Raw genomic sequence first — 27,053 nt, 5'->3', positions numbered from 1 at the left:
TCCAGACAATCACCTACAAATATGAATATAGCCTATATTTCTACTGGCATGCTTCCTAGTGACATTAAGACAAAAATATAAAGAAAAAAAAAGCATGAGACGTGAGTTATTTTTTCTTGATATAAGACTGACAACATATAGGCCCTATTAGGCTACATAAGACAAATATTATCACATCATACATTCTCAGATATGGGTAAAGCACAGACTGTCTTGAAAAAAGAAGATAGGCATTACAACGACCAAGATAACTAGCTAGAATAACTGTCTGAACAGCACTGCCACTATGATATCATTTCATGGAGTGCTGAAATGTAGCCAATACTATTTTGGACCATTTCTGAACTGTGAAACTGTGAAGAAAATATGCTTTGTGGATGGGCAATATCATAACTTATTGCAATATTATAACTATTCCAACTGTGTGTGCATAGTTAAAATTCTGAAGTGGAAGTTTAGGCTAGCCTACAGCACAAATATTTCCATCCATAGATAAGAATAATGAAGTCTAACCTCTGAATTTCTTTTCAAAGTGCACCAGATTGATGCATTTAAACGTTAAAATATACCACATTTTCTTACGGGGGAGCATGCCCCCGAACACCCCTAGGGGGTCTTGTGGAGATCTAGTCTAGTGATGCCCCTGGGACAGTGTCCCCTTTTAAGTTTACAATGATTAAAACATTACACGTTTTACGCTTCTCAACTGAAAATGTCCCCGGATTTTGTCTCAGAAATCTGGTCACCTTATTGTAGCCTAGGCTACTTCATTTACTGAGTATCGCCAGAGCCCGTCTGCATAAGCATAAACTTCCTTGTATCCTTGTATCGCCAATATGGCCGCGCGTGCTGGGTTACCATAGTTACCGGCCAGAACGTGACGTCGGTGCAAACCCCTAATTCATTCATTCGTTTCCTCCCCCAGAACTTCCGTAGTTCCTTGTAAACATGTACTTACCAAAAATCTACAGACGATGGCAGTGTTACACAAAATAATTGTCCTGTCGTATACTCTGTAATGAAGACTTGAGAGGTTATATCATTTCATTTAAAATTATGATTTTTTGTTTGATTCTTCGTGCATCAGACTAATTTATATATTGTATTCGTCGAGCAACTGTAAGACAAATATACAATTTCGGTTGCATAATCTCAAATATGTGACTGACTAATTAGGCTATCTCGAATGTTAATGATCCCTGGGGAAGGTTTGTTGGTAAGAAATAAAACTGGCTAATGCGTAAAACAGCCACGCAACATTGAGAGGTGGAGATAGCATACGATAATGGGATAAATGCAATTTATGAGATCAAATGTAAACAAACTGTGTCCAATGTCCTTAACTGAGCAAATGGAATTATAACCTAGCCTACTTGTATGCATGCAATCGCAAACCTATCGCTAGACTAGACGTTTCAATATGGAATCCTTATTGAAATGAATTTGAATTAAAAAAAATATCGACAACGCGGATAAAACGTCTCTTAAGATATCTTAGTTGGAGTAATATTACGGTTACACAATTTATGGTTAAATAAATATATTGTAATGTCCCTCTCCTGCATGGTGTATCTTCGAATAATAATCCGGCATATTGAGTAATTCTGAGCGCCCCGCCTATGGAGGCGGTGACGACAGCGTCGAAACGCGTAATCTCGTAAACAAGGATTTTGAAGAGCAGACGCGGAGACAGAACACTAAACAGCTGATCGAGGAGCCGTCTGTGTGCCTGAAGTTCTGGACTTGTGTGTACTGGACCTGTCGGTAGGGACGGTAACCTACCGCTGTCATGGAGCCGCGGCAACAGGGTAAGGGTGCATTTAAACTAGCCTACCCCACAAATGAATTTGCTTGAAAAGTTCAACTTAAATCATGAATAAAATCCCGCTGTCGAGACGCTTCTCGTCGAGTTTTTTGTCAGGGAGATGCATGTTCACAGAGAAATGGTTTTATTCACACGTGCTATAGTCATAATGGGCTTTCATTGATTCATTGGACAGGGAAATATGACATCATTCCAGGTACTTCTTTATGTGCCGTTTATTTTTGCAAGTAATTCCTTTTCCGATATTGGGGTAGCTGATTCCTCTTTAGGTGGTCAAAGCTAACAGTTGTGACCTGTTTTGCCTAGTGGACCGCATCTTTGCCTGTTTATTTAAGGGGCATGTGACAAACTTTTCCATGGCCAGAACGCGAAAGCATGTAAACAAATTATCCACTTCAGTGCAGTAACTGTCCATTGCAACGGATGTTCGCTTAGCAGTTGGTCGTTTCGCAAAACATATGACTTGCTGGCGGTCACCCATTTTTGCTTCCCACGTGATCACTGGTTTCCAAAAAATTGAAAACTTGTGACCTCAGGTATTTACAGGTTCTGGCTTGTAGTTCCATCCCGACATAGGAGATTCTATTTCATCTCACTAACTTTGATTCAATAATTAACTTTTACAAGCATGCCATTTCAGATTGTGTGTGTGAGTGAGTGAGAGTAAGTTTGAGTGTGTTTGTAACCTTTTTGTCTCATCTCATTTCCACACAAAATGTCACAGAGCTGTACTCTAGTGTACTGAGTCCTGAGGCTGGGGAATGGGGTAAGACCTCAATCTCCGATGAATGGGTTATGCCAAGCAATTTTTCACTCCATCTCTACACTGAAGGTGACAGGCTTTGCCTTGCCTAGAAATCCCCTCCACCCATCCCTTACCTCATCCCACCTCCCATTTAGTTGTGAATGCCATTCAGTATTTGTGTTTTCAGTAGGCTTAGGCCTTTATGTGAGAATTCAGTAGACTTAGGCTTTTATGACTGGTGAATTTATATGCAGTATACATTTTGGCCTAAGCCATTGATTTGATCCCAGTGGATGGGGGGTATGTTTTCTGCAGCTCAGCAGTTTTTGTATGTGTTGGTGTATGCATGCACGTAGGCCTAGTGTATGCTTGTAGTTCCCTGTGAGTGATTGTGTAGTGGAGAACCATGTAGCCTAGTTGATTGCTTAGGCACCGATCAGGCATGCCCCAAGATTCTAGAGTGCCACACTCCTATAATCTTTGGTCATGTCAATCATCTTTTTAGAGTGTTTTTTGTGAAGATCCATTTGCATGGTGTTTTAGAACTCTCTTTCAGTGTCTTGTATGTGCTCTGATGTTGCTGCCTGATTCTTGTTTTTGCAACGATAAGGAGCTTCTCCAAGGCACCTGCAGAACAAACTAATCAAAGCCCATCAAAGACCATCTAGTCAGGCCAAAATGGCACATCTCATGCAAAGCCGTTTCTATTTCATTTGTAATAAAATTTTACCTCAACCGCTGAGAGGTCTCTCTGAAAGCCAGTGTTGTGTTTAGCCTATTTAAAAAGCCCTGACATCTTTCTCTTTAACCTTTGTGCTTGCCCATGGAAGACGGTGGCCATCTAAGAACAGGTAAGTTCATCTTAGGTTTTCTGTTTTGTTCCCCCTCTGTGTGATGATGAACTGTATCAATTTGCATGTTGTGCTAGTGGTGTTTTTGTTCTCCAAGAGTTACATAACAACCTGACGCTACGCACGGCCTTCTCCCGAAGGCCATCTTTGACATGTCGTCTCTGTGTGTAATGCTCTGTGTGGCAGAGCATGCAGCTCTGGGATAAATCCGGGCTGATAATCCGTGAAGAAAATCCCTGATTATGCCTCCATTGCACAGTGCAATCGGACTCTCAAACATTGGGTCGGGGGTTGGGGTGAAGTTTTGGGGGTTAAGTCCCTGGAACCCGCCATTGTCGACATAGCCTCCCACCTCCACTTATCCTTCAATGGATTGATTTGATTCATTTAACCCCGAAAACAGAGTTATCCTGTTTGCAATACCATCCCCCCTTTGCCCTGTGAAAAGAATTTGCTGGTCGGTTCGGTTAGTGTCAGCGATGATCTGTTACATGACGTTAACATTGGACATGGTGGACTGGTCATGCTACAGCGGGGAATGAGCTGTTTAATGTAAAGGTTACCTCTGAGGAGACAGTCAGGGATAACTCTGGACTTCACTTGCTGTGTTCGGCCTTCACCAATGGTTGTTTCCAAAACCACCACAGATATTATGCAACCCCTTTTTTTGCCCCTTAGTTTGTTTTCTGAGATTGTTTCAGGCTACGGATAAGGAAGCCAGACATTTATCTAAGATTTGGATTGAACATCAATGATTGCTTTCGTTTGTGTGGCTCCACGTAAGTGAGACACACGCACACATGGCTTCGATTGGTCGAGGGATAAACGTTGGCCTCAATTGAACAGAATATCTCATTCACCAGAGAGCCGGTGCAGCGTGCAGAGGGAATGAGTGTGATAGCTGTCCATTATCCGCGTCTGACCGAGGCTTAACTCCCTCCTTTTTCACACTGCCAGCCTCTCTACCACACACACACACACGGAACACACTAGAGCGTTTGTGGACGGTGTCTGTGGTGTCTTGAAAGCAGTTGAGGAACACAAAGCTGACTTTGAGAGGCTTGCGTGGGTGGGAGTACAGGTGAGAAAATGAGGGAGAGAGGCAAGAAGAGGGAAGGAAAGAGGTGAGGAGAAAGAAATGGTGGATGTTAGAAATAAAAAGAAGAGAAATATAGTGTGTGAGAAATCAAATAAATCAATGGATGAATGGACAAATGGATGGATGATGAGTAAGGGATGTAATGATGGGGAGGGCTAGTGAGCTCTAGGGCTGCAACTAATGATTATTTTCATAGTTGATTTAATCTGTCAATTCTTTTTTTCCGATTAATCGATCACCTGTTTAGCGGTTAAATGAAGTCCAGTTGACCAGTAATCAACTAATCGATTAATTGTTGCTGGGCTGGTCTTGTAAGCGCTGCTTGATCTGATTCATGTGACTGCAGCTATTCATCCCCATGACTCAGCTCTCCTGAAGAGTAGTAGGATTCTCTGCTTGCCTTCAGAGAGCATTCGCCTGGTTGCACTGCAGGGTGATGGTGATACATTTAGATGGGGATGCTGAAATGAAGGTCCAAGGTATTGGTGCTGAAGACAGAAGTGGTGTGTTTTACAGATTTGTTGGCTTGCTTGTTTTGTGTGTGTACGTATGCCTGCATAATATGCAGTGTGTGTGTGTGTGTGTGTGTGTGTGTGTGTGTGTGTGTGTGTTTTAAGTACCAAGTCATGTGTTGAAACGGCAATGTGATGTTCACATGACTGCCAGTTTCTCCCTCCTCTCTGTCTGTCCTGCCCATACACCTCCCTTACATGTTCCCTCTTTTCATATAAGGCCAGGTTAGGTCCAGTCTAGGAATTTGATTTGACAAAAGTCAGCCTGATATTGCTGTTACAGCATTTAGTGTAACAGCACTGCAACTTTTCACGGCATTTATCATGTTGTTTAACAGTGCTTAGCCTAGTTGTAGACACTTTAAGCATTGCTTGGTAGCAGTGAACGTTTTTGTTGGAATTATACCTAACCTTTTTAGAAGTTTTATTTTGTGTCTGTGTGTGTTTGCTTGTTGTGGGTATAAGGCCTTGTTTTATGAACTTTTAGAAGCCACTTTTCAACACAACAGCATAGCATGTAGAGTGATATTGTTTAATGAGATTAAAAGCTAATCAGTTAAACGGGAGCCATCCCTCTACCCTTATCAGTGTAAAAGCAAATGAAAGGTGCTGTCTCATCTGCAGTGAGACGAGTCAAAGTCAAAACAGTATTACAGAGCTGTGCCAATAACCAAACAACATGTCTGCTGTTTCCTCATTGAATTTTGGCTTAAAGGCACTAAGAGCGTAGATAGGAATTCAGTTGTGAGGACAATGAGGAGGATTGTTCTGCATCTCAAGGGTTGCCCAGCGATGTTCTAAAACAGGGAAAGGCCAGGATGACCTATACCACCTCCCCATACTATTAGATTTCACCTTTAAACATTGGTCATTGGTTCAATCAGACAGCATCCACAAGACTATGGCTCGTAAAGATTTTAGCTGAGTCCTTTGTGGCTAGTCAACAACTGATCTAGCTGACACTAGATGTCTTCTGCTTTGGGATGTAACTACATTTTGTGTACATCTGTGTTGCTGAGTATTGATCATTAAACAAACTCAATCTTTCCTCAAAGGTTATAAAGTTTTGACTAAGTCAGGCAACAAAGATGTTCTGGATGTCTAGGTCACTCTTCCCTGCCCCTTCTTCCTCAACTCAAGGATTACATTGCAGACATTCATTCAACCTAGCTCTAGATTACTGGCGGGAATGAGAACTGGTGCAGAAAGGAGGAATTATAATCTCACGTGCAGAGCTTTCAGGTCCAAGACGAATGTGTGTGTGTGAGATGTAAGACTGACAGGACGATTGGTGTTTCTGGACTATATCATAAGCGAGAATAAAGTGTTATAGTAATCAAGGCCGTTCAAATGAACTCAATCTCTCCATGAGTTCCTGCTGGTCTATATCATGGAGGTACACTGTCTTCTCCAGATTGTGTAGCTTAATAGTAGACATGACTCACTAATGTGAATCTCTGTCAGGCTCTAGTTTGGTTAAGCAGCTCTAAATGTAGTGGTGTGGATGTTTTTTTTGTTTTTTTTTTTCCGGAAGACAATCTGATAAGTATTGCATAAGTGCACTGACAGAGGACTTATTTTTTACTTCCGTGCCCACCATCAGGTAAGCCTGATTTTTTTTTTTTTTTTTTTTTTTTTTTTTTTTTTTTTTTAAAGGAGATTTGACCTAGAGATTTAAAATGTGCAGGGGTTTAGGATAACAAGGAAACTTTTAGAGCAAAGCAAGGGAAGAGAGTGGTAGTATTGAATCTTCAAAATGTAACTTCCCTTCCATGGAAAATCACTCTCTCATCACTGTTGAAAGGGAGGCTGCTTACTTCTGAAGTGGGTGTCTCCTTTGTGAAGCTCAAGTGAAGTTGGACCAAAAATCCCAAATATTCGCACAGTAATGGGTATTAGTGGTACATCGTTTGACACTTAGTCACATACTGTAGGCTTTACGTCAGTTAAATATTTAAGATATTTGGCCAGTCAGCAAGACAAGGTTCACAATTACAGACTTCATAAGCACATCATATCCTGGAGGACTGCAGATCAACTCTAAGAACTGCAGATCCATCTGTGGCAAACAGATTGAAGACAGATTTTGCCAATTTGAATGCAAATTCTAACATTATTTCAGAGTTCTTAATTGCAGTGAAAATGTTTTGTTTATGCAATGACAAACAGACAAAAGTAGCTGCATCAAACCTGGACTGACAAAAAGCTTTGATTCTAGGTCAGCCGATGAAGAGGGGGATCAGGTTTGACATCAGACTTGATCACTTGTGACCACATTTTCACAAACAAGCTAATTAGCTGCCATTTTACTGGTGGACACAAGGGTATGTTGTCTATGTGGATTTGCAGTTTCCAAGCTGGGAGAATTTTTGGCCATCCGTAAGGTGGCATCTATTCGGCTTGTTTGTGAAAATGTGGCCGGAAGTGAGTATGTCAGATGCAACTTTTGGGCCAAACCCAAGAACCTGGTTGCGTCCGGGCGATGTGAGTTACCAGGCAAGCAAACAAACAAAAACAACAACCCCCCCCCCCCCCCCCCCCCCCCCCCAAAAAAAACGAAAACAAGATCACAAGTTCCTCTGCCACGCTACTCCAATCATCTGCTGAGGTAATGAGGCTCTGTGAACTGTACATTCCTGTGTTTCACTTGAGCCAGAAGAGCAAACAAGAAAGGCAGAAAGCAAACAAACAAGCAGAGGGTTTCCCAGAGTATAGAGAATGGATGCTATGTAGTGTTTACATTTCACTTACATTTATTTACTTAGCAGACGCTTTTTATCCAAAGCGATATATGCCAATTATATGACGAGGGCCGTTGTCCCCAGAGGAACTTGGCGTTAAGTGTCTTGCTCAAGGGCACAGTGGTGGCAGTCGGGCATTTAACCCACTTTTCAGGCTACTGCATGCTAGCCCGCGCCTTAGCCACTACGCTACCACTGCCCCTGGTGTTGAGAGGGTTTGGCAAAGTGGGGTATAGATGCTGTGGATGGTGTTGAGTATGGGGTATAGATGCTGTGGATGGTGTTGAGTATGGGGTGTAGATGCTGTGGATGGTGTTGAGTATGGGGTGTAGATGCTGTGGATGGTGTTGAGTATGGGGTGTAGATGCTGTGGATGGTGTTGAGTATGGGGTGTAGATGCTGTGGATGGTGTTGAGTATGGGGTGTAGATGCTGTGGATGGTGTTGAGTATGGGGTATAGATGCTGTGGATGGTGGTGTTGAGAGGTTTGTTGATGGATGCTGTGTATGGTGGTGTTGAGAGGTTTGTTGATGGATGCTGTGTATGGTGGTGTTGAGGGGTTTGTTGATGGATGCTGTGTAAGGTGGTGTTGAGAGGTTTGTTGATGGATGCTGTGTATGGTGGTGTTGAGGGGTTTGTTGATGGATGCTGTGTATGGTGGTGTTGAGGGGTTTGTTGATGGATGCTGTGTATGGTGGTGTTGAGAGGTTTGTTGATGGATGCTGTGTATGGTGGTGTTGAGAGGTTTGATGGACGTGCACTGCTGTGCCAAGTCAGCCATTTACCTCCCGGAGCTCAGTGGTCCCCCACGTCATGATGCATGATCCTTTCCAGCACAGCCTCTGTATGCTTTGGCTCGCTGGGTGAATCATCAACTACAGCAAGAAGGGAAGGAAAGATGCTCTCCTCATTATTCCTGTGCGTGTGTGTGTGTGTGTGTGTGTGTGTGTCTGTGCGTATGTGCCTATGTGTGTGAGCGCAGAAATAGGACTGTCCTTTACAATTAAAATCGCAGGCAAAGGACTCTGTAGGGTTGTCCTTCAGAATCAAGGTCCAAGGATTCTTTCAATGAAGGCACAGAGCACAGTGTGGCAGACAGACAGACCCGTACTTTGCACGGCTCCTCCTAGGCTCACCTCCTAATTTCACTTCACCTCCCCCTCATCACAAACTATGTATTTGAAAGTGTGTGTGTGTCTTTGAGAGTGTGTGTGTGTTGTGTGTGTGTGTGTGTGTGTGTGTTTGTGTGTGTGTCTGTCCATTCATCCCATGTGCTCCCTAATTTCTACCCTTGACCATGACTGCTCCTTTACCACCCATTCATTCCTTTACTGCCCTGTGTGTGTGTGTGTGTGTGTGTGTGTGTGTGTGTGTGTGTGTGTGTGTGTGTTCTGAGGTGCCAAAAAGGTGTGTAGTGACCCTCACAGCCCACTAACTGTTACATGGTGAGCCGAGCGGCCAGCTGTAGCGCCTGCTCTGTCTGCTGGGAAGGATGGCCTGGAGGGCTCTCCGGTAATCAGGTTTCGGCTGGATGATAAGAGCAAATGTGATTAGTTGTTGATCGCTGTTCAACTGATACGCGATTAGACCTGCCATCATGTGAGGGGAGAGAAGAGGAGAGAAGAGCAGAGGCTGAACTGTTTGTAATAAGAAAAATCAAACACTGCTGCTCCACAAATGGCCCTTTTTTCTGTAAAAGCGACTGAAGCTTATAAGCGATGATTTATTGAGTTAGGTTGGGCAGCTAAATCACACAATGGAGCTGGCTGAAAGACCACTGACTGAAAGATTTGTCTGAAAGATATTTTTAACAGATTTGAGGTTGAGCATTTCTTTACTCGACAAACTTCAAGATATCAGAGAGAAGGTTTTTTTAGTCTTATATCACATATAGTATATATGTGATATATATATATATATATATATAATATAGACTAATGCAGTGTGTCCCGGTATTAAAATAAGGCCTAAGGAGACAAGACATTACATGTGCGTTAAGTTTGTCACCCAATACCAACATTTAATATATAAAGAATTTTGACTTTATACTCCTTTCCTTATGACAAGGTTTAGTGTTATTCAATTGAATTGTCTTTTATCTCCATGCCCTATCTGACATTTATACTCTCTAATCTATATAAAGAACTCTCCATAATGGGTGAAACTCGCAAAATTATGGAGGTGTTTTGAATCATTCCTTCATCTAGAACCTTCCATTAAATGTGTAAAAATAAAGCTCCGCTGAGCGCCTGAGAGTCCCAAGAGGAGATAATTGCAGACAAAAGGTGGTCGTTAAAAGTGTCTGTGGTTGGGCAGAGTTGTCACGGTGATGGAGGGATGAAGACTGCACACCACGCAGTAGTGTCGTTCCCATGACAACAGAATGGCGTGTCACCTTCCCACATGAACTTTACCCTCGTTTTTTAGGCTACCTTTTTACCAGAAGACACTCTGACGTTCCCACCACAAAGTGATTTTGAAAGCCTCCAGAAGACAGTGCTATGCTGTAATTGTCTTAGTGAGCATTTTCAGTGGTATCATTTCCTCCTCGCTGCTAACCTCAGCAACAATGGAAATTAGACCGGAGGCTCAGCCTGATTGCTTCATTGTGAGATGAGCGGCAAATAAGTGTGGTGCATTTCTCAATTTGAAGTTCTTTTCTCGGCAAAGGAAGCCAAGAGATGTTTAGTCTTGTGTCTAATACTTTAAGAAGTTCTAGAGTGTATGGTGAAAATGAAGAGGTATTGTTTAGCTTGGCCTGTGTATGGAGACTATTCTCCCATATGACATACAGTATGTGTTGTGGATCCAAACAGAAAAACTACAACATGACTTCTACATGTTGACATGAGTCCATCTTTGTGTTGCTGTGTCCAGGCCTTTTGGAGACAGAGCCTTTGCGGGAGGTGGACGAGGACATGGTGTCCGAGGTGGACCTCAACAATAGTGTTACCGATGAGGAGAGAGAGGAGATGAACAATGAACTAGTCAAGGTGAGCCGCCATATCTGCACTACCACGGTTATCATACCATACCGCAACTGTGGTCAGTGTTTAAGAAGTCTTGTAACTGGCACACACACACACACACACACAGTCTCCCACCCACACTTGCTATACATTTCCTTTGCTTACTGTGGTGGTGTAAAGGGTTGTTCACACCAAGAACGATAACTATAACCATAATGATAAAAGCGTCCACACTGACCAACAATAAGCAAAGTCTCTCTTTGTGTTAATGAATGTAATGTGATGGCTAAAATGTGATTGTTTCTGATTGGCTGGTAGCTTTTTATCGTTCTCAAAAGCGCTCTGAAAGTGATTATCATTCATATTATTTTTTTTTTTATAGTTATCGTTATAGTTATCATTCATGCATGGAGTGGAGAAGTGTAATTTGATTGGCTGTTGAGATCAAATATCAACAACTTTTCTTCAGATGCAGGGATTATGCCTTTGATTGGCTGTGTATTCCAGTTTGTACTCAGTTTGCCCTCTCCTTCAGAGGGATGTGCGGAGATCATATTAAAAAGCAAGTATGAGAGAGAAAAACCCCACACTGGCTCCCTACCAGGGCTGCTGTGTTGTTACAGCACCAGAACAGAGTGAGGTTGGCACAGAGGAGGGAGGGATTGGAATGCTTATGCAAATCCTGGAACTAGCTGGAACGTCCAGTGGCAGCAGCGTCCGCCGGTGGGCCTGAGTGACTCAGCAGCTCAGCCTATGTGGCTTTCTGGGTGTTTCTGCTTCTCTTGTCCAGAGGTTGCACAGAGTGTGTGCTGTGCTGTGGGGTCTCTCCTTTCTTCCTTTCTTTCTTTCTTTCTCACTCACTCACTCACACACACACACACACACACACACACACACACACACACACACACACACACACACACACACACACACACACACACACACACACACACACACAAATGGGAAAAGCTGAGGTGTGCTCGCAACTCCACTTCCTCTACTTGCTCAGGAGGAGTGCGGGTCATGTGATCACTGTGGCACTGGCATTCCGTAGCTCCTGGCCATAAGTTGATGTCCTACTCAGCCATGCATGTGAAAGCTGAACACTTTTACCATCTGAGGCCAAATCTCTCTGTAGATTTTGTAGTCCATTCTTGTGCTGCTGGTGCATCAAGCGATGGTTGAGCGCTATGTCTGTGCTGTTTGAGGCTGATATGAAAAGGGTTAGCATACTAATCCCCAGAGAGCTAAAAATAGAGCGCTCACCAGCAGAGGCTAAAGTACTCACTGTGTGTTATCAGGGTGGTAGAGACAGTGTAAACAGAAGTTGTTTTGGCAGAAACAAGCAGGAAGGCCTAATGAACAAGGGGAGAATCCTGCTCACATTAAATCACAGTGAATTATTAAGATGATTATTAGGGACCTCTGGCCACATCAGTAACTAACTCCCATTAATGTTTAATTGCAGTGAGGAAACAGAACTGGCAGAAGACACGTTTCTGTCCAAATTGATTTTATACCTGGATGATCTCCCAATGCACATTGCAGTTCAGTTTAAGACCTATCTGTAATCCCCAAAACAGAAATCCTGGATAAACACACACACACACACACACACCATCATAAATTAACTTGTCCTATCCCCTTCATTTTACTAGTCTGGTATTTGGTAGGTAATTGAATCCTAAACGAGCTCCAGAAACAAACCTGCATCTGTCATCTGACCAAGCCCCCTCTGTGGGTCCCTCTTTTAGCTGGAGGAGGAGATCTCCACCCTGAAGCAGGTCCTGGCCTCCAAGGAGAAGCGTCACTTCGAGCTGAAGCAGAAGCTGGGCATCACGCCCCTGAGCGAGCTCCGGCAGAACTTCAACCGCAGCTGGACCGACATGCAGACCTCCACCGTGTGAGTACTCTCCGCCCTGCAGGGGTACGGTGGCCTTACGGGGTCATTTTTAAAGCCAGGGGTTTCGGACATTAGCGTGATAATCATACTTCTGCAAATATGTAAAAGGTAAAAGGACGCTTTTATCCAAAGCAATGACTTGTTATTGAACCCAGTTGCGGTCAACTGCATAGAATGTGACAAAACTGGTCACACCCCCTTAAATATATCTCATCAATGCATTCATAAATGGTGTCCACTTGTAATATCATATGATGACTGGTTCTTGATCTTAAAAAAGTAATAAACTGAGAGATCTCTTCACTCTAGATGGTGTGACCACACCTGCACCAATGAGAACACAGAGGTACACTATCCAGTACAGCACAAAACCATTTGAACTCAGTCAAAGGTTCAAGGCTCCAAAAGTCCTCAGACTGAATTAAAGTTGCAGACATCAAACGTGACACCGTACATTGTAGCTGAGTGCACGCTGTAGCCGAGTCCTTATCTAAGGCTTTTTGGAGGGAGAGCAGTGATGTCTATTGTGTCCTCATGTTCTGAGTAGCTGTATAGGTCACTGAGCTTGCTTAATCTGTGCTCTCAAGTCCTGTGCATGATTGAAGTCACTTGTCCGTGGCATCTCAATGGCCTAGTTTCTGAAAGGACAAGGAAGATGGGTCTGGCATTTGTTTTTCAACTATTTGGAACATGACTGTGTTGTGCTGTCAGCGTTGGAGTGCTGTAAGTGTAGTCTGAGCATCAGCTCTGAGTTTATTGAAGCTGATGTTCTACACTGAAAGCAGGTGTAGCAGTGTATGTTTTCAGCGCCATGATCTTAGGATGAGTACACTTTGAGTACACTTCTATACAAATAAAGCTTATTACTTATCCTCCGATTGACAAAGATGCAGATTGAAGAAGGATGCGGAGCTGACATTGCATTGCATTGTCCGTCAATTCATCCAGTGCTATTTGTGTCTGTGTGTGACGGAGGATCTTGTCAGAGACTAAACAGATCCATTTGTTATGCCTTACTGGAGACTGTGACCTTTTTGTTATGCTTCTTGGTTCCAGTTTTTATCTCCCACGCACCAAAGGCGGAGCATGCATGGTATTTCACAGCATTACCTTATGGCCACTAATGGTCTGTCTTAAAGGACAAAAGCTTGAAACCATCATTGTTGTTTTAGAACTAAGAGCAGTACCCCCCCCCCCCCCCCCACCCTACACACACACACACACACACACACACACACACACACACACACACACACGCACAAACATACACATTATTAGATAAAAAAATAACCTCTTATGAAACAGCCATTAGGCCTTGGAGGGGTTTCTGTTTTGTCTCCTCCTGTGGGCTGAGATTTGCCCTGTGATCACAGAGCTGCATCTGCCGGCTCTGCCTTGTGTCCACACAACACACACTCACACTCACTCGGTGATGGTCTGAGAGAAAGCAGACCATGTCTGTTGGAAGGACAGAGTGTCTCGCTTGCTCGTGGCTCATCTCGGCTCTCAGTCTCTGCTTATACAACACACACACCACATGGCCAGTGCATCCATCTCTATTCAGAGGGCTGGACTACGAGGTGAGGTAACCCAGGTAACTTTGGGAGTAACCCCTGATCTCTAAAAGAACACTGCACTGAGCAGTGATTGTTTTGAAAGAGACACATTGTTTGGAGATCAGCGGTTACTCCTGAAGTTACCTGGGTAACCCAGTAACCTTGCCTCTTAGTAGACCCCTCTGACCTCGCATGAAGAGATCACATGTGTCAATCCTACACTCTGTTGGACTGGAAATGTTCAGCCATGTTAGTTGTTCCATGCCTAACATAGGAAGTGAATACTTCCTATGTTATTGTTTAGTTGGCCATTGTGTAATCAGCATTTCAGTTGTTTATGTGAAGGGGAAATGTTTGTTTTATTTTAGCTGCTGGGGCTGTTTGTTTTTGTAGTGTGCATAACAAGCAGCCACCACGGGATTGACAGTGTGTGTAGTTAAGGAAGAGGTGTGGACCCTAGGGCAGAGAGGAGCCTGAGATGAAACCATGTGAGAGAGCACAAAGGTGAGAGAGAGAGAGAGAGAGAGAGAGCATGGAGGTGAGAGAGAGAGAGAAAAAGAGGGAGAGCATGGAGGTGAGGGAGAGGGAGAAAGAGAGAGAGAAATAGAGAGAGGGCCACAGATGGGCTTTCTCTGGCCTCACTTTCGTTTGAGTTCACTTCAGCGCGTTATGTAATGGTGGAGGGGGGAGCTGCAGCAGGGCTGTGTCAGCAGTGTTCAGCCATAGAGGGGCCCCACAACCCCACTGCCTGTTTACCAGCCCATCTTCCTGCAGTTGGACTTCATCTGATCTGGCACCTGAGGAAACTCAGGAAACTCCTAAATATAACAAAGAAGAGACCCACATTTTCCACCACAAATCAGAACTGAAAATCCTAGAGCAGAAATGTCATTCCGAGTTCAGTTCCCCGGCCATCATTTTCCAGGCTCAGTGGCTCGTGTTCCTGCTCTGTGGCTCCAGTGCTATTTAGTTACCTCTGAGTCACAGGACGAGCAGAGCCACATTCCGAAAAACCGTCTCTTATCACGGTTGCCATGGCGAGGAGGCCACAGAGTGATGGGGGTAATAGCGATCGGGTGGCGGCTACTCGAGTCGATAGTTCTAGCCGTCTAGATGTGAACAGCTTGATGGGAGAAGCTGAACAGTCATATGATGGTGTCATGTGGGCTGTGCATAGACTTTCGGTTTCTAATGGTTGCATCACCATATCATTATCCTCCTGTTAATGGTGGTATGACTTTATCTTTGGCATGGGATTTTTTTTAATGTTTAGTTTGATTGAAATAGCATTAGGATGACTAGTCACATTTCAGCACATGGCCCATTCAGGAAAAACACGTTTCGACAGCGCTGTGTGTCCATATCCATCTTAACATGCAAATGCCTAAATGCAAATCAGACTAATCAGACACACCATGGCTCGGTTCAAGCATGTTTGGCCTCTATCCTGTCCATTGACTCCACAGTGAGGCAGTGCACATTCCTGAGTTAATTAAAGCGGAGTCCGACCAAGGATAAGTGCTCCTGATGGATGGCCACTGGTCGGTGTTTAAAGGCACTTGTCTCTTTTAGAGGCTTAATTTCCCCTCGGACCAGAGCGATTGGCCAGCATGAGGGGTGTGTGTGTGTGTGTGTGTGAGAGAGGAAGGGCTGAAGACTGTGTGTGTGTGTGTGTGTGTGTGTGTGTGGTTACTGCATTGCTTTGTCTTTGTCTCAATGGACATTTCAAGTGCAAAGCTAAGAGATGCTCGAAGCACACGCAAGAGAAAAAGGCCCTTGATGAGAAAACAAAAAAGTGTGAAATCAATGGGAATCCATCTTTCACTGTCTATCCCAAGACACAAGCCCCCTTATGCACGCTTGACTCTCTGTACTACTGATCAAAGCAAACCTCTTCTCTTTCACACCGGCTCAGGGACGTGGATGAAATGTAAGTGTTTGGGGTTGTTTTGTAGTCTCCTTTTCTGCTTGTGTGCTTTTAGTCATCCTCTTCAAAAATGTGAGTCCCCAGATCTGTAGATTTAGGCTACGTTTATACGGTGACGATGAAAAGAGAAGACGCAGAAGTGGCGTCTCGTCTTCATTTTTTTTTATTCGCGTTTAGACGAGCATTCTCAGGGGGAAATCTTTGTTTATATGAAGACGCAATCCAGGATCTTTGGTTTAGCCGTTTAGACGGAGATGCAACCCCGGTCGTCTTCAAAACTCTACACTCTGGAAGGAGTCTTCAGATTTTTGTGTCTTCAAGCCCCGATGGCGGGGTCGCCGTGTAAACGAAAGGCACTTATGATAAAATATTTTGTCGTCTTCCTTCGCAATCGTTCTCGTATAAACGGCCCCTTAGGAGAGAGCTTGTGCTTGTTGATAGCCCGTGTTTGTCATCACTAAGTTGAACAAGGTGTTTTGCTGTACAAAAATAGGCACTGCATTGAAAGTTGAAGGAATGTGAAGAATGATACTTTGTGCTGTTTACTTTGGTCCTGTGAGAATTTGCACATTTGACCTAAATTTTAATTATCATAAAGATCTGTAATTGCTCCTTAATACTATCATTAAGTCAGGTGTGTGTGTGTGTGTCTTTGTGTGTGTGTGTCTATATTTTTATGTGCGTGTGTGTCAGTTACAAGAAGACCTCTGAAACACTGACCACAGCTGGACAGAAGACCACAGCAGCATTTACCAACCTTGGCTCTGCAATCACCAGGAAGTTTGGAGACATGAGGTACAAATTCATCACTTTCAGCTGCTCACACAACCTATCCGCCACTCCATCCAGCTATCCAACATTCCATCTTTCACTTTCATCCATCTGTCCAGTCCTGCAAATCCTCCACTCCATTCAACAGCATACATGCCAGTTAAAAGGATAATACTAATATTGCACTATTGTCACACTAAATACTCTAACCCTAACATATAGCAGAGGATAGATACCCTGCCCACCCTGCCGGCTGTATGCTGTAACTCTCATTACGGCACCCTTGACCAGCGCTGACCCACGCAATCTGTCAGAGACGGGGGTGTTGGGTGTTATGTAAGGCCAGGATTTAAGCAGCTTTCAAGGGGCAGTGGCTGGACGCAGTGCCTGGGTGGGTGGTACATGCAGCAGGGCCTCCTGAGACGCTAGTTAGTTAGCAGACGCTGAAGAAGTCGCGAGCCAGAGATGGCCAGCGGCGCTTAAAACTACAGTTCCCATCAGCCCTTACGTCAGCCCCGGTAATGAAGAACAGCTTGGATAGAGCCCGAGGCAAGCTGGTGCACTTTAGAGAGGAGCTGTTTGCGTACTAGTTTGTTTGAGCCTTCTTGTACAACAGATGTGGCAAGAGCAGCAGATTAATCAGCAAGCTTTCCTTTCCCAAATATGAACAATTCTGCACATGAATGTCATCATTTGTTGGTACACGCTCACACAGGCACAATCCTTGAGGAAATGCTAAACGTCATCATTTGGCAGTTAAATACAGAACTGTATTACTCTGGGTAGCAGTTAGCATATGCTAGCATAGACTTGCATTGTTGCACAATCTTGAGTGGAGAGTGATTAGGAAACAGCTGTTACCTGTAAGGTGGGCACTGTCCTTACTGATAGTGACTGGTATTCCATGAGAGTGGTTGTGGAACACTACATCAATGTGCATCATGTGTCTGTCCCCTCACCAGGCCGTATGTCATTGTGCCTTATGTGTGTGTGTGTGTGTGTGTACGCAGAGGAGACTACAGTTTGCTTATGTTCACTGCCACTTCTTGAGTGTGTGTGTGTGTGTGTGTGTGTGAGAGAGAGTTGTCAGTGTTCAAGATGTCATTCTGTGTTGTCGCAGCTTGTTGGAGTTGCTGTATCCAAGAAGGTAGCGTGTGTGTGTGTGTGTGTGTGTGTGTGTGTGTGTGTGTTTCTGAGTGAATCTATACTGTCATAAAGCATGTTGGAGCTCTTTTGCATGACTATTTGCAATGTAAATACTACTAGCTTCAGACCGACTGAATAATAAATTGAAGTAGCTCATATACCTGACCTCAGATACCAGTGGCACCAATGTTTATCCCCTCACATGAAGATGATTACAGATTAAATCAGCCAATCACATATGATGTAATCTAGAAAATTCTAAAATAGAGCTCACCAGATGGTTCACCTTTCCCAGGGACGTTCTTTGAGTCTGACTTACACTGTCCCATTCCATTAAAATATTCAGAGACTTGTCTGATCCAGCTGTGCCACAATGGCTCTCCCTTTTGAAACATGATTCAGTTGGGTATTTTCGGGATGGGCTCTTAGATGGGTTAGAGCTCGGTTTAATGGCCACTCTTTGTCTTCTGTGGGTGGTAGGCTTTTCCCAAATGAGCTCGGATACCAGTGGCACCAATGTTTATCCCCTCACATGAAGATGATTACAAATTAAATCAGCCAATCACATATGATGTAATCTAGGGATGGGTTCTTGGAGCTCGGTTTAATGGCCTTCTGGTCTTGTGTGTGTGGGAGGCTTTTCCCAAATGAGCTTGAGAGTGTTAGCGCTACTGCTGCTCATATTTGTCCTGTTTCAATTGGGTGTCGGCTTGGAATAGAACATTATGTCCAATATTCCAATATGTGGTTTAATGTTCTGCATTATGCCCAATATTCCAATATGTGGTCTAATGTTCTGCATTTCTCACTAGTGGGTCACTTTGACACTAAAAGTATGATGCTAATGACTATGATATCTGTACTGTCCCTGTAAACAGATAACAGTGGTAACAGAAATAGTGTTTGCAGTCTGTATAGGGGTCTTGTGTCTTTAGGACCTTATGTTTAACACATCTAGTCAGAAGGGCATTGTATCAAAATGTCCATTTGATTTTGGAGAAAAACAAAAAAAAACATGTGAGGAATTCACTTTTAAATGGAACATCTGTATGGGTATGGGGGTTTATTCTTTCTGTTCTGTTAATGACTCCTCATTTGGGTGGCCATCTATTTTAGTTCCACCAGCTGTGTGTGTGTGTGTGTGTGTGTGTGTGTGTGTGTGTGTGTGTGTGTGTGTGTGTGTGTGTGTGTGTGTGTGTGTGTGTGTGTGTGTGTGTGTGTGTGTGTGTGTGTGTGTGTGTGTGTGTGTGTGTGTGTGTGTGTGTCTTCGTCTTCTTTACTTCTCTGAATTTAGCTCTTTTTGGTGTGTTCTTTTGACTGGTTTTGGGTGTGCCAGTGTGAAGTGTAAACCTACTTGACCTGTCTCCATCCCTTAAGAGTAACACACTTTTTTTTATCCCTCATCTCCCTCTGCACATCTTAAGATCAAACTCCTTAGGGTAAGGCTCTGTCTGTCTATGTGGACCCAGTAGTGTGTTCCCGTCTTGGTAGAGATAGTGTGCTTGACGGAACTAAGTAGTGCATAATCAATGTACCATCAAGTGCCAGAGATTCTCTTGGTGGCTTCACACATCTGGAATGCACAGTATTAATGAGATATGGTATATTGAACAGACTCAATAATACACATCAAGGTTCTCCGTAATTGATGTAAATGACCAGACTTCAGTTTGCACACACTGACACGATTCCATACAACAAGCATAACAGTAGTGTATACATAGCTCCTATTGTTTTAGTTCCCAAAAATGTACATTACTAACAAAGTAATGTAAATCACTGCAAAAAAAAAAAAGGTTATTCATTTTATATTAAGGTAAATAAATCGATTGGTTTTTAGTATGAAGAGACATACCTAGTGCTCTCTTGAAAGATCATTTTGACTTATTTTAAGGAGTCTTAAAGCAGTTTTTGCAGTCTAGTTATGTGGTATAGAATTGTGTGTCACCCCACCCCCACCCCCAAGATTATGCTTTGGACAGTTTGTTCTGTGTTCAGTGTCTACTGTATTGGTGTTTTTTTTGTTTACTTTAATTAAATGATTTATTTAACAAAATTAATGTTTGTTCAATTCCTGCTGTGCTGTTTCTTATTCTTGTAATTAACCAGATACCTTACTAACATGAATGTATACATGCAATTGTAAAATTGGGAAACATAATCCCTAATGTTAATCTAAAAAAACATATTTAATAGCACAAAATCTGCTAATGTAATCTATGTCCAAAGCACTTGTTTTCAGTGAGCTTGTCAAGCCTCTCTCTCTCTCTCTGTTGTGTGCTCTGCCTGTGAATCCATGTTTAATCACTTAACTCCTCTCTTGTCTGGGACTTGCTCTCTGGGGACAGCTACTCTATCCGCCACTCAATGAGTATGCCTGCAATGAGGTAAATGTGCTTTTGTGTCTATGACCCCCCCCCCCCCCCCTCTCTTGCTCTCTTTCTCTCTCTTGCTCGCTCTCTCGCTCTCACACACACTCTTGCTAGATCTCTGTGTCCCTTGCCTTGTCCTGTTCTTCAAATCATTATCATCATCTTGGTTTTAAATCAGGTGAACATAGCATATTGGGTTACATTTCAAATCACCTAGATGTATCTTTCCCACACCTACCTTTAGGTTGGACATCTCTCCCAAGACTCACACAGCTGTTTTTCTTCTGATGTTAAAAACAAATTCAGATTGAGATGTTTTTGTTTGTGTTTTTTTCCCCCTTTTTTAAAGATTTGTGTTTTTTAAGATGGTGAATGGCTGTACTCTATATAGTTGTATTTGGCACCAGATTGAAATCAATTTGACATTTTTGTAAAACTAAATCATTCCCTCTTCCGACAGGAATTCGCCTAGTTTCAGATCTTTCGAAGAGAAGGTGGAGAATACTGTTACCACCATCAAGGTAACGTGAGACGTCCATGTAGCTGTATTGATCGAGGCTCAGCCGGGAACTGGAGACCATTGAAGTCATCCTTTAAATGTGGAAAGAGGAATTTGTGTGTTAATGATTTATCGGCTTCCTTTTTGGTACTCCACTTTGGTAGCATCCATTCGGTACAAGCAACAACTGTAGCTCATCACACCTCTCATCTTCAGTGCTTTCTATTGAACCAACTACTCTAGATTCTTCTCATATTCTCATTTATGCATCTTTGCTACACTCTTTCTCTCTGTGTGTGTGTGTGTGTGTGTGTGTGTGTGTGTGCGCATGTGTGCAGTCCAAGGTGGGTCCCGGAGCTGGAGGTGGAGGGGGCAACTTCGAGGAGGTCCTCTCCTCTGCCGCAAACGCCAGCTCCCAGGACACGCCTACCAACACCCTGAGCGAGAGCACCGAACACCCCTGCTAGAGTGACGCCACCACCACCACCACCACAAGTCCTTCTGTTCAGACCCTGACGGCACTCTGCCGCCCCCTCTGGCTAGGAGGTCACACTGCAGGCCAGGGACAGAAAAACACTACAGGAGGTCTTTAAGACTCAGACTGCAAACCCACAGTATAACGTTACCTGCCAGCCACACCTGTTTCTATGGTACATGCCAGAGAAGAGATTGTGTTGCTGTAAGCAGCTTGTAACTGTCACTGTTCATGGACAACTCTGAATGCTTTTTTTCTATCCGAAGTAAGTTGACCCAGTAAAGCAAATTTGTACTAATTAGATTTGATTCAAACAATGTTTTTAAGTGTATTTTCTCAAGATTAAGGCTTATTTGCAGACTTCCTTTGTCAGAACACCATCAGATACTTTTCAACAAAACAACAAATGTGGCATACAATGTTTCCTATTTCTAATACTTGAAATGGCATGCACAATAGCGTTACACTGCACTATAAGAAGGACCAAGACCAAATGTACTTGAATAAGAATCACATTGTTTCATCTCTGTGCACCAAACTGCACCCAAGCCCTCACCTCCAGGCTCATCTGGTGGTGCACGCACATCAAAAGCTCATGGTCCAAATTCAGTTAGCATTCCTTAGCTAAGCAGCTGTTACAAAGTGCCCTAGGTTTTTCATTATTGTAAAATGTGACTCAAATAAGTGAACAGAAACTGTTACATCCCTTTACTTAACTCAAATTGTTTGAGAGAATGTGTGTGTGTTTATGTATACTGGTGAGTGAATGGTCGTGTTTATGTATTGACTTGAGTTTTCTGCTGTTTTTTCAAGCAATTCTGAAATGTAATGTTATAATAACAATAAGCGATACACTTAAACTGTTAGTGAAGCTCCGTTTTTTTTGTTTGTTTTTTTCTCTTCAAAACTAAAATATGTCCCTGCTAATGTTTATCAAGTTTTGGACTTCATATATTCTAGTCCAAAAGACTTGTGTTATGATCAAATAAATAATAATGCAACTAACTAATGATGTAAGTTTTGCTCAGTTGAAAAAGACAAAGCACCAGGCTGAACATGACTTTTTCAGAATCTTGCATTTGTATTCAGAAGGGAAAACTTAAAGATCAAGGTTTAAAAAGAAACATACAAATATTTATAGTTAACAGTTTGGTAATATCCAAAGAAAAACAAAAACAAACCACTATACTGAAGGCAACACGGAACTTTGTGATGCCTACTCTAACCACAATAACAAATACAAATAAAGAAAAGGTGAAGAAATACTTTTTCAAATACTGCTGACATGCATTTAAAAACTAGAACGGTCATGTTTAGATGATTAATTAACAATAAAATGCAACATTTCAAGTAATGACTTTAATGTGGTGCTAAGTCTATTGCATCTATTTCTGAATAGACACTTATTTTCAGAGTTTGGCAGCTTGGATTATCCGTCATCATCATCTCCAAGTTGCCTGAGGTAAATCGTGACATTTGCTCAGAAATTGTAAGGGTTCAACCTTACTACAAATAGTTACTCTTTCTTTATTTATATTTTGTTGATTGAGTTGCAGCACCACCATGTGTATGACAACTCAATTACAATTCACCGTACGCGTCACGGCACAGTGTGTTCCAAATAGTGACATTATGAGGGGGTTGAGCGCAGGCGCACACACAAACATATCAGTCCAGTGGAGGATTTGAGGCGTATGTCAGTCATGAGGAGCTAGATGGTGTGTTTGTTGAAGTGTCCGTTTTCTCCTGTGTTGCTGCTGCTGCTGCTGCTGCTGGTTGCCCAGCCTCCCCCTTACCCATGTGCCTTGCTCTCTCGTCATTCAAGCTCTCCACCAATCGCAGCACCTCTGGGTGGTGAAAGCGGCCTATAGAAACCGGGAAAAGAGAGGAAAACAGATCTCCCATAATCAATTACACTGATGAGGAAATCAAATCAAGCCATTTAGCTACTCGGCATCGCCAGATTAGTACGAGTTAAGTGGCTGAAATGCTTCATATGAAGACAACGCAGCAGGATTTGAAAAGATTGAGATTGCTGCAAATAATTATGTTTATGTTCAACTAAATCTGTTAACTCTTATGTAACAGTACAGAGCACCCCACCTCTTCGATACATGAAGTCATTCAACACAGAGATAGAGTGGATGCATGGAAATCACATATAGTATACTCTAGCTACATGTACTGTACATAAATACACTACAGCGTTCCTTTAAGGAGCAGTAAAGTAGTCTATGTCTGGTTGCCAGTGTAAAAGTTAGTTCCTCAGACCGATAAGGAACCAGAACTAGGACTGGCGACCCACCACGGGTGGAGGTAAAGAAGTCCTCCAGGCGTCCTGGCGTGCCCTCCAGCTGCTCGTACTCGTGGGCCTGCAGGATCATCTCCAGCTGGTCCAGCTCCTTTACCAGCTTGGCCTCGGGGCTGGACTGCGTCTCGTACTCCTACACCATGAAACCAGGACCACTCAGTCAGTCAAGACAAACAGCTAAATCTGAGCTGTCATTTACGAGTCCCGCTGGAGTAAAGTTAACTTCTCTGAAAAACATCTGGTTTGGTCTAACAGGCAAAAAGATTTGGGTTTCAAGTTGGCCTGGAAATATTTCTGAACCCTGAAGAGCAGACTTGATTTAGGGAAGTGGAACACACATTAAACTCCTATACAACACAAAGAGGCCTACTGGGAATGGGAAGGGTTTTACACAAACACAAACACAAACAACCCTCAGGACATGGTGTACTGGATCAGAAACGCTGTCAATTACCTTAGAAATTGGTATCAATCGGCTAAACGGGAGGTCTTGAAACCATACTTCAGAGAGAGAGAGAGAGAGAGTAAACACTTACATTCCATAAATCGTAGATTTCCTTCCGAAGACCATCACTTAGTAGTCCTGTCAAGTGTTCCATGGCCTCCTGCAAAGTTTTGTAAATGTACACAAAGAATGTATAAAGCAAGTGAGGTACAAATATGCTAAGATTACAAGCATGTATGAATACACAAATGTGTTATTTTACCACAATCTATATAGCGTCACTCAAACATGGATAGACTAATGATGTGGACAGCTTGTTCTCAAATAGGGAATCTCATGTTTGCGTTTTATAGTAGGCACAGTAGTGTCCTTCACGGAAAAACTGACCTTCTCTCTCCTGTGTTTCTCTGGTTTGCTTATGTTGTCTGCAGGGGCAATGTCCCCCACAATGCACTCTGCCATATCATGAACCAGGGCCAATTTCATGCACCTTGAAATGAGCGATATTAAATACAGTGATGATTAGTGTACCATCAGGTCAATTACATTGCTAATTGTGTTGTAGCCTATTATAACTACCAAAGCCAGCATAAGAATGCAGACATGGTTAGAAACACATGTATTCCATATAACTCTAACAGCACTGATCTTTTCTGAGAAATACATACCTGTCCTTATTGAGGTTGCGATCTTCAATCGTAAGAGCCATCATGGACATTCTGTACATGTGATCTGAAACGCTCTCCGGTTGTTTCACATTTCTGTACACCCAGCCCGTGCGTGGCACACGCTACGTATAGAAAGTAGACTAGGTTATGTAATGTAGCCTACTGAATGATCCTCTAATGCAGGGGTTCTCAAAGTTTTGATTGATGAGGGCCAATTCAGGAACCCAACATTGAACTGAGGGCCACCAAAGGGGCGGGGGGAGAAAAAAAACCTGGAAAATAAATCCTATTTGTAATCATTTTAATGACCAGGTTGCATCTCTACAGTTTACAGTATATTTATTGCATTAAACACATTTTAATTCATAACTGAGGCTAAACCTGGCAAAACTTGTGAAAATCTTTAAAAAAATTGCAATGCACACACAACCCCTGGGGTTCTCTACCTTCAACAGACTAATGTGGGATATAACAGTCCTGTGTGCAGTCCATTTCAAGTACAAGCTTACCAGTATTTAGAACAAACAGTCTCAGTGTGCTTCTTATCAGCATAGGCCTTATTCAGGGCCAATTCCAGCTACCAAAGCACCACAGGAAAACGTGACGGCCACTAAACACCACTAAACGGAGATTCATTCTTTTCAAAGCACACAGTACAGTTGTACAGTTTTAAGAGTTTTACAGATGTTAATGCGGGCCGCCAGAAATGTTTCCGCGGGCCGCACTTTGAGAACCTATGCTCTAACGGTATGTTTTCTAGCATTTTCAAAATCTAAGAGTAGCCTAAGTTTAAAACACATAAGCTCTAAAAGACAATTATGTGAACGTTGGTTGATACCCTCAAGCATTAATTAAACGTAGGTGGCTTACCTTTAGCTGACCAATAAGTTTCATAAACTGCAACATATTGTCCATACCTCTCTGTAAACAAGTGCTGGTTGTGAACCGGAAGCTATTCTTGCTGAAGATTGTAATGACATAACATGACCATAAGATGGCGCTTAATGCTTGGGCTAGGAGCAGGAGTAGCATGTACTGCTCGCTTTCTCTGGGACTCATTCTCGTCTGGGATTTTCACGCACCGTCTGGTATTTTCAGGACCCTGCCATTCAAGGGTGAGGATACACTCTCTGTGGTAAAATAATTCATATTCATGTGTTCATTATTTAATTCACAGACTGATGACATGGTTATGTGGTTGTGGTTTAGCTGATAAAAAAAAATGGCTCGCTGAGAGAGGCCTTGAAGTTTGATAGAAGACAAAGTAGAGAGAAGTGTTTCCAAAATTCAAGGGTGAGCTGTTGACTGACTTTGTACTCTGATAAATATGCTTTTTGCTATAGTGCAGGGGCGCAGGAGGCACGGGGGACGTGGGGGATATGTCCCACGCAGTGCTGAAGAGACGGCCGTCGTCCCCCTCACTTTTGATAAGGAAAAAAAGCCTTATATACGCTAAATAAATAATAACCTATAGGTTTGCGCTAACTATGTAAAACTCCCCATTAACAGCATCACATCACTAACCACAGCCATCTACAGTACTGTAAGACTGCACAATCTCATATTCACTCTGTTGGATATCTGAAGCCAGTTTGTCTACTAACAACCATCATTAGAGATGCTTTTCGTTTGGAGCGGAATACTGGTAGGCCATCAAAAGCATAACATTTTCGGTTTGGTTTGGGATCTAATTTACTTTTGGACTGTTTGATTATATTGCTAAATGTTGGGACTGATGGGCACTGAACTCTGGGAGATATTTGATGGTTCACTGTTATGTTTCATGAGGTTGAAAAAGTGTCGGGATTTCCACTGCTGTTTATTGCGAGACAAGGCAGCCATTGAATAGGGGTTGTGCTGTAATAGAAACCTTTGCGTAGCCAAGTAGCCTAAATTGAGTTATTGTTTAATTATGCATGATTTAGTAGGCTACTTTTTATTAAATTCGTAGGCTGGAAAAAAGTCACGCAACAATTGCGTTAAATGTAGTAGGCTTCAGCCTCTGGCAATTAGCTCGAAAGGGGCGGAAAGACAATGAGCTTGAGAGCGTGTGTTGGAGACCCATGGTAGGAAAACGACTTTATTAATCCAACCAACAATATAATAAAATATTAAGAAGAGGTGTTATTTCATTGACTTAAATCGAAGCAATGTCTTCAGTGCTGGTGGACTGATGGCAATTGTTGGTATGGTATAGGCAAATATGGGAACCTGCCTTTATTTGTCCGGCTATAAATA

General features: G+C 42.8%; 2 protein-coding genes across 8 annotated transcripts; one reads left to right on the top strand and one right to left on the bottom strand.

Annotated features, from left to right (window-relative positions):
- The first annotated feature begins 1,652 nt into the window (after positions 1 to 1,652).
- Positions 1,653 to 22,396, top strand: tpd52l1 (tpd52 like 1). Of its 7 annotated transcripts, none has more exons than XM_042095543.1 (9): positions 2,483 to 2,591; positions 3,401 to 3,421; positions 10,651 to 10,766; positions 12,497 to 12,645; positions 16,822 to 16,923; positions 19,470 to 19,484; positions 20,394 to 20,432; positions 20,878 to 20,938; positions 21,255 to 22,396. In XM_042095543.1, exons 3-9 carry the CDS (start codon positions 10,692 to 10,694, stop codon positions 21,381 to 21,383), a joined length of 570 nt encoding a protein of 189 aa, XP_041951477.1. In that variant the 5' UTR covers positions 2,483 to 2,591; positions 3,401 to 3,421; positions 10,651 to 10,691; the 3' UTR covers positions 21,384 to 22,396. The 7 variants fall into 7 exon arrangements, with proteins under 7 accessions (XP_041951473.1, XP_041951476.1, XP_041951477.1 ...); XM_042095536.1 differs by having other exon boundaries at positions 2,565 to 2,657; XM_042095539.1 differs by lacking the exons at positions 2,483 to 2,591; positions 3,401 to 3,421 and adding an exon at positions 1,653 to 1,808.
- Positions 22,296 to 25,810, bottom strand: hddc2 (HD domain containing 2). The gene is made up of 6 exons (XM_042095544.1): positions 25,686 to 25,810; positions 24,816 to 24,937; positions 24,535 to 24,637; positions 24,239 to 24,307; positions 23,697 to 23,835; positions 22,296 to 23,256 (listed from the first exon to the last, which is right to left on the bottom strand). The coding sequence occupies exons 1-6, from the start codon at positions 25,728 to 25,730 to the stop codon at positions 23,093 to 23,095; spliced, it is 642 nt and encodes a 213-aa protein (XP_041951478.1). The 5' UTR covers positions 25,731 to 25,810; the 3' UTR covers positions 22,296 to 23,092.
- Between the last annotated feature and the right edge of the window lie 1,243 nt (positions 25,811 to 27,053).

Source organism: Alosa sapidissima, chromosome 6 (genome assembly GCF_018492685.1).
Source record: "Alosa sapidissima isolate fAloSap1 chromosome 6, fAloSap1.pri, whole genome shotgun sequence".
NCBI classification, from domain to species: Eukaryota; Metazoa; Chordata; class Actinopteri; order Clupeiformes; family Clupeidae; genus Alosa; species Alosa sapidissima.
This window is presented reverse-complemented; position numbering and strand designations above follow the sequence as displayed.

Excerpts from the sequence above, each read along its gene's own strand:
- tpd52l1 (XM_042095536.1), top strand. The coding sequence starts at position 2,621 with ATGCCAAGCAATTTTTCACTCCATCTCTACACTGAAG. Across the intron at positions 2,658-3,400 it reads ACTCCATCTCTACACTGAAG|ACGGTGGCCATCTAAGAACA; the intron begins GTGACAGGCTTT and ends TGCCCATGGAAG. Across the intron at positions 3,422-10,650 it reads CGGTGGCCATCTAAGAACAG|GCCTTTTGGAGACAGAGCCT; the intron begins GTAAGTTCATCT and ends TGCTGTGTCCAG.
- hddc2 (XM_042095544.1), bottom strand. The coding sequence starts at position 25,730 with ATGGACAATATGTTGCAGTTTATGAAACTTATTGGTCAGCTAAAG. Across the intron at positions 24,938-25,685 it reads AACTTATTGGTCAGCTAAAG|CGTGTGCCACGCACGGGCTG; the intron begins GTAAGCCACCTA and ends TTCTATACGTAG. Across the intron at positions 23,836-24,238 it reads AAATCTACGATTTATGGAAT|GAGTACGAGACGCAGTCCAG; the intron begins GTAAGTGTTTAC and ends TTCATGGTGTAG.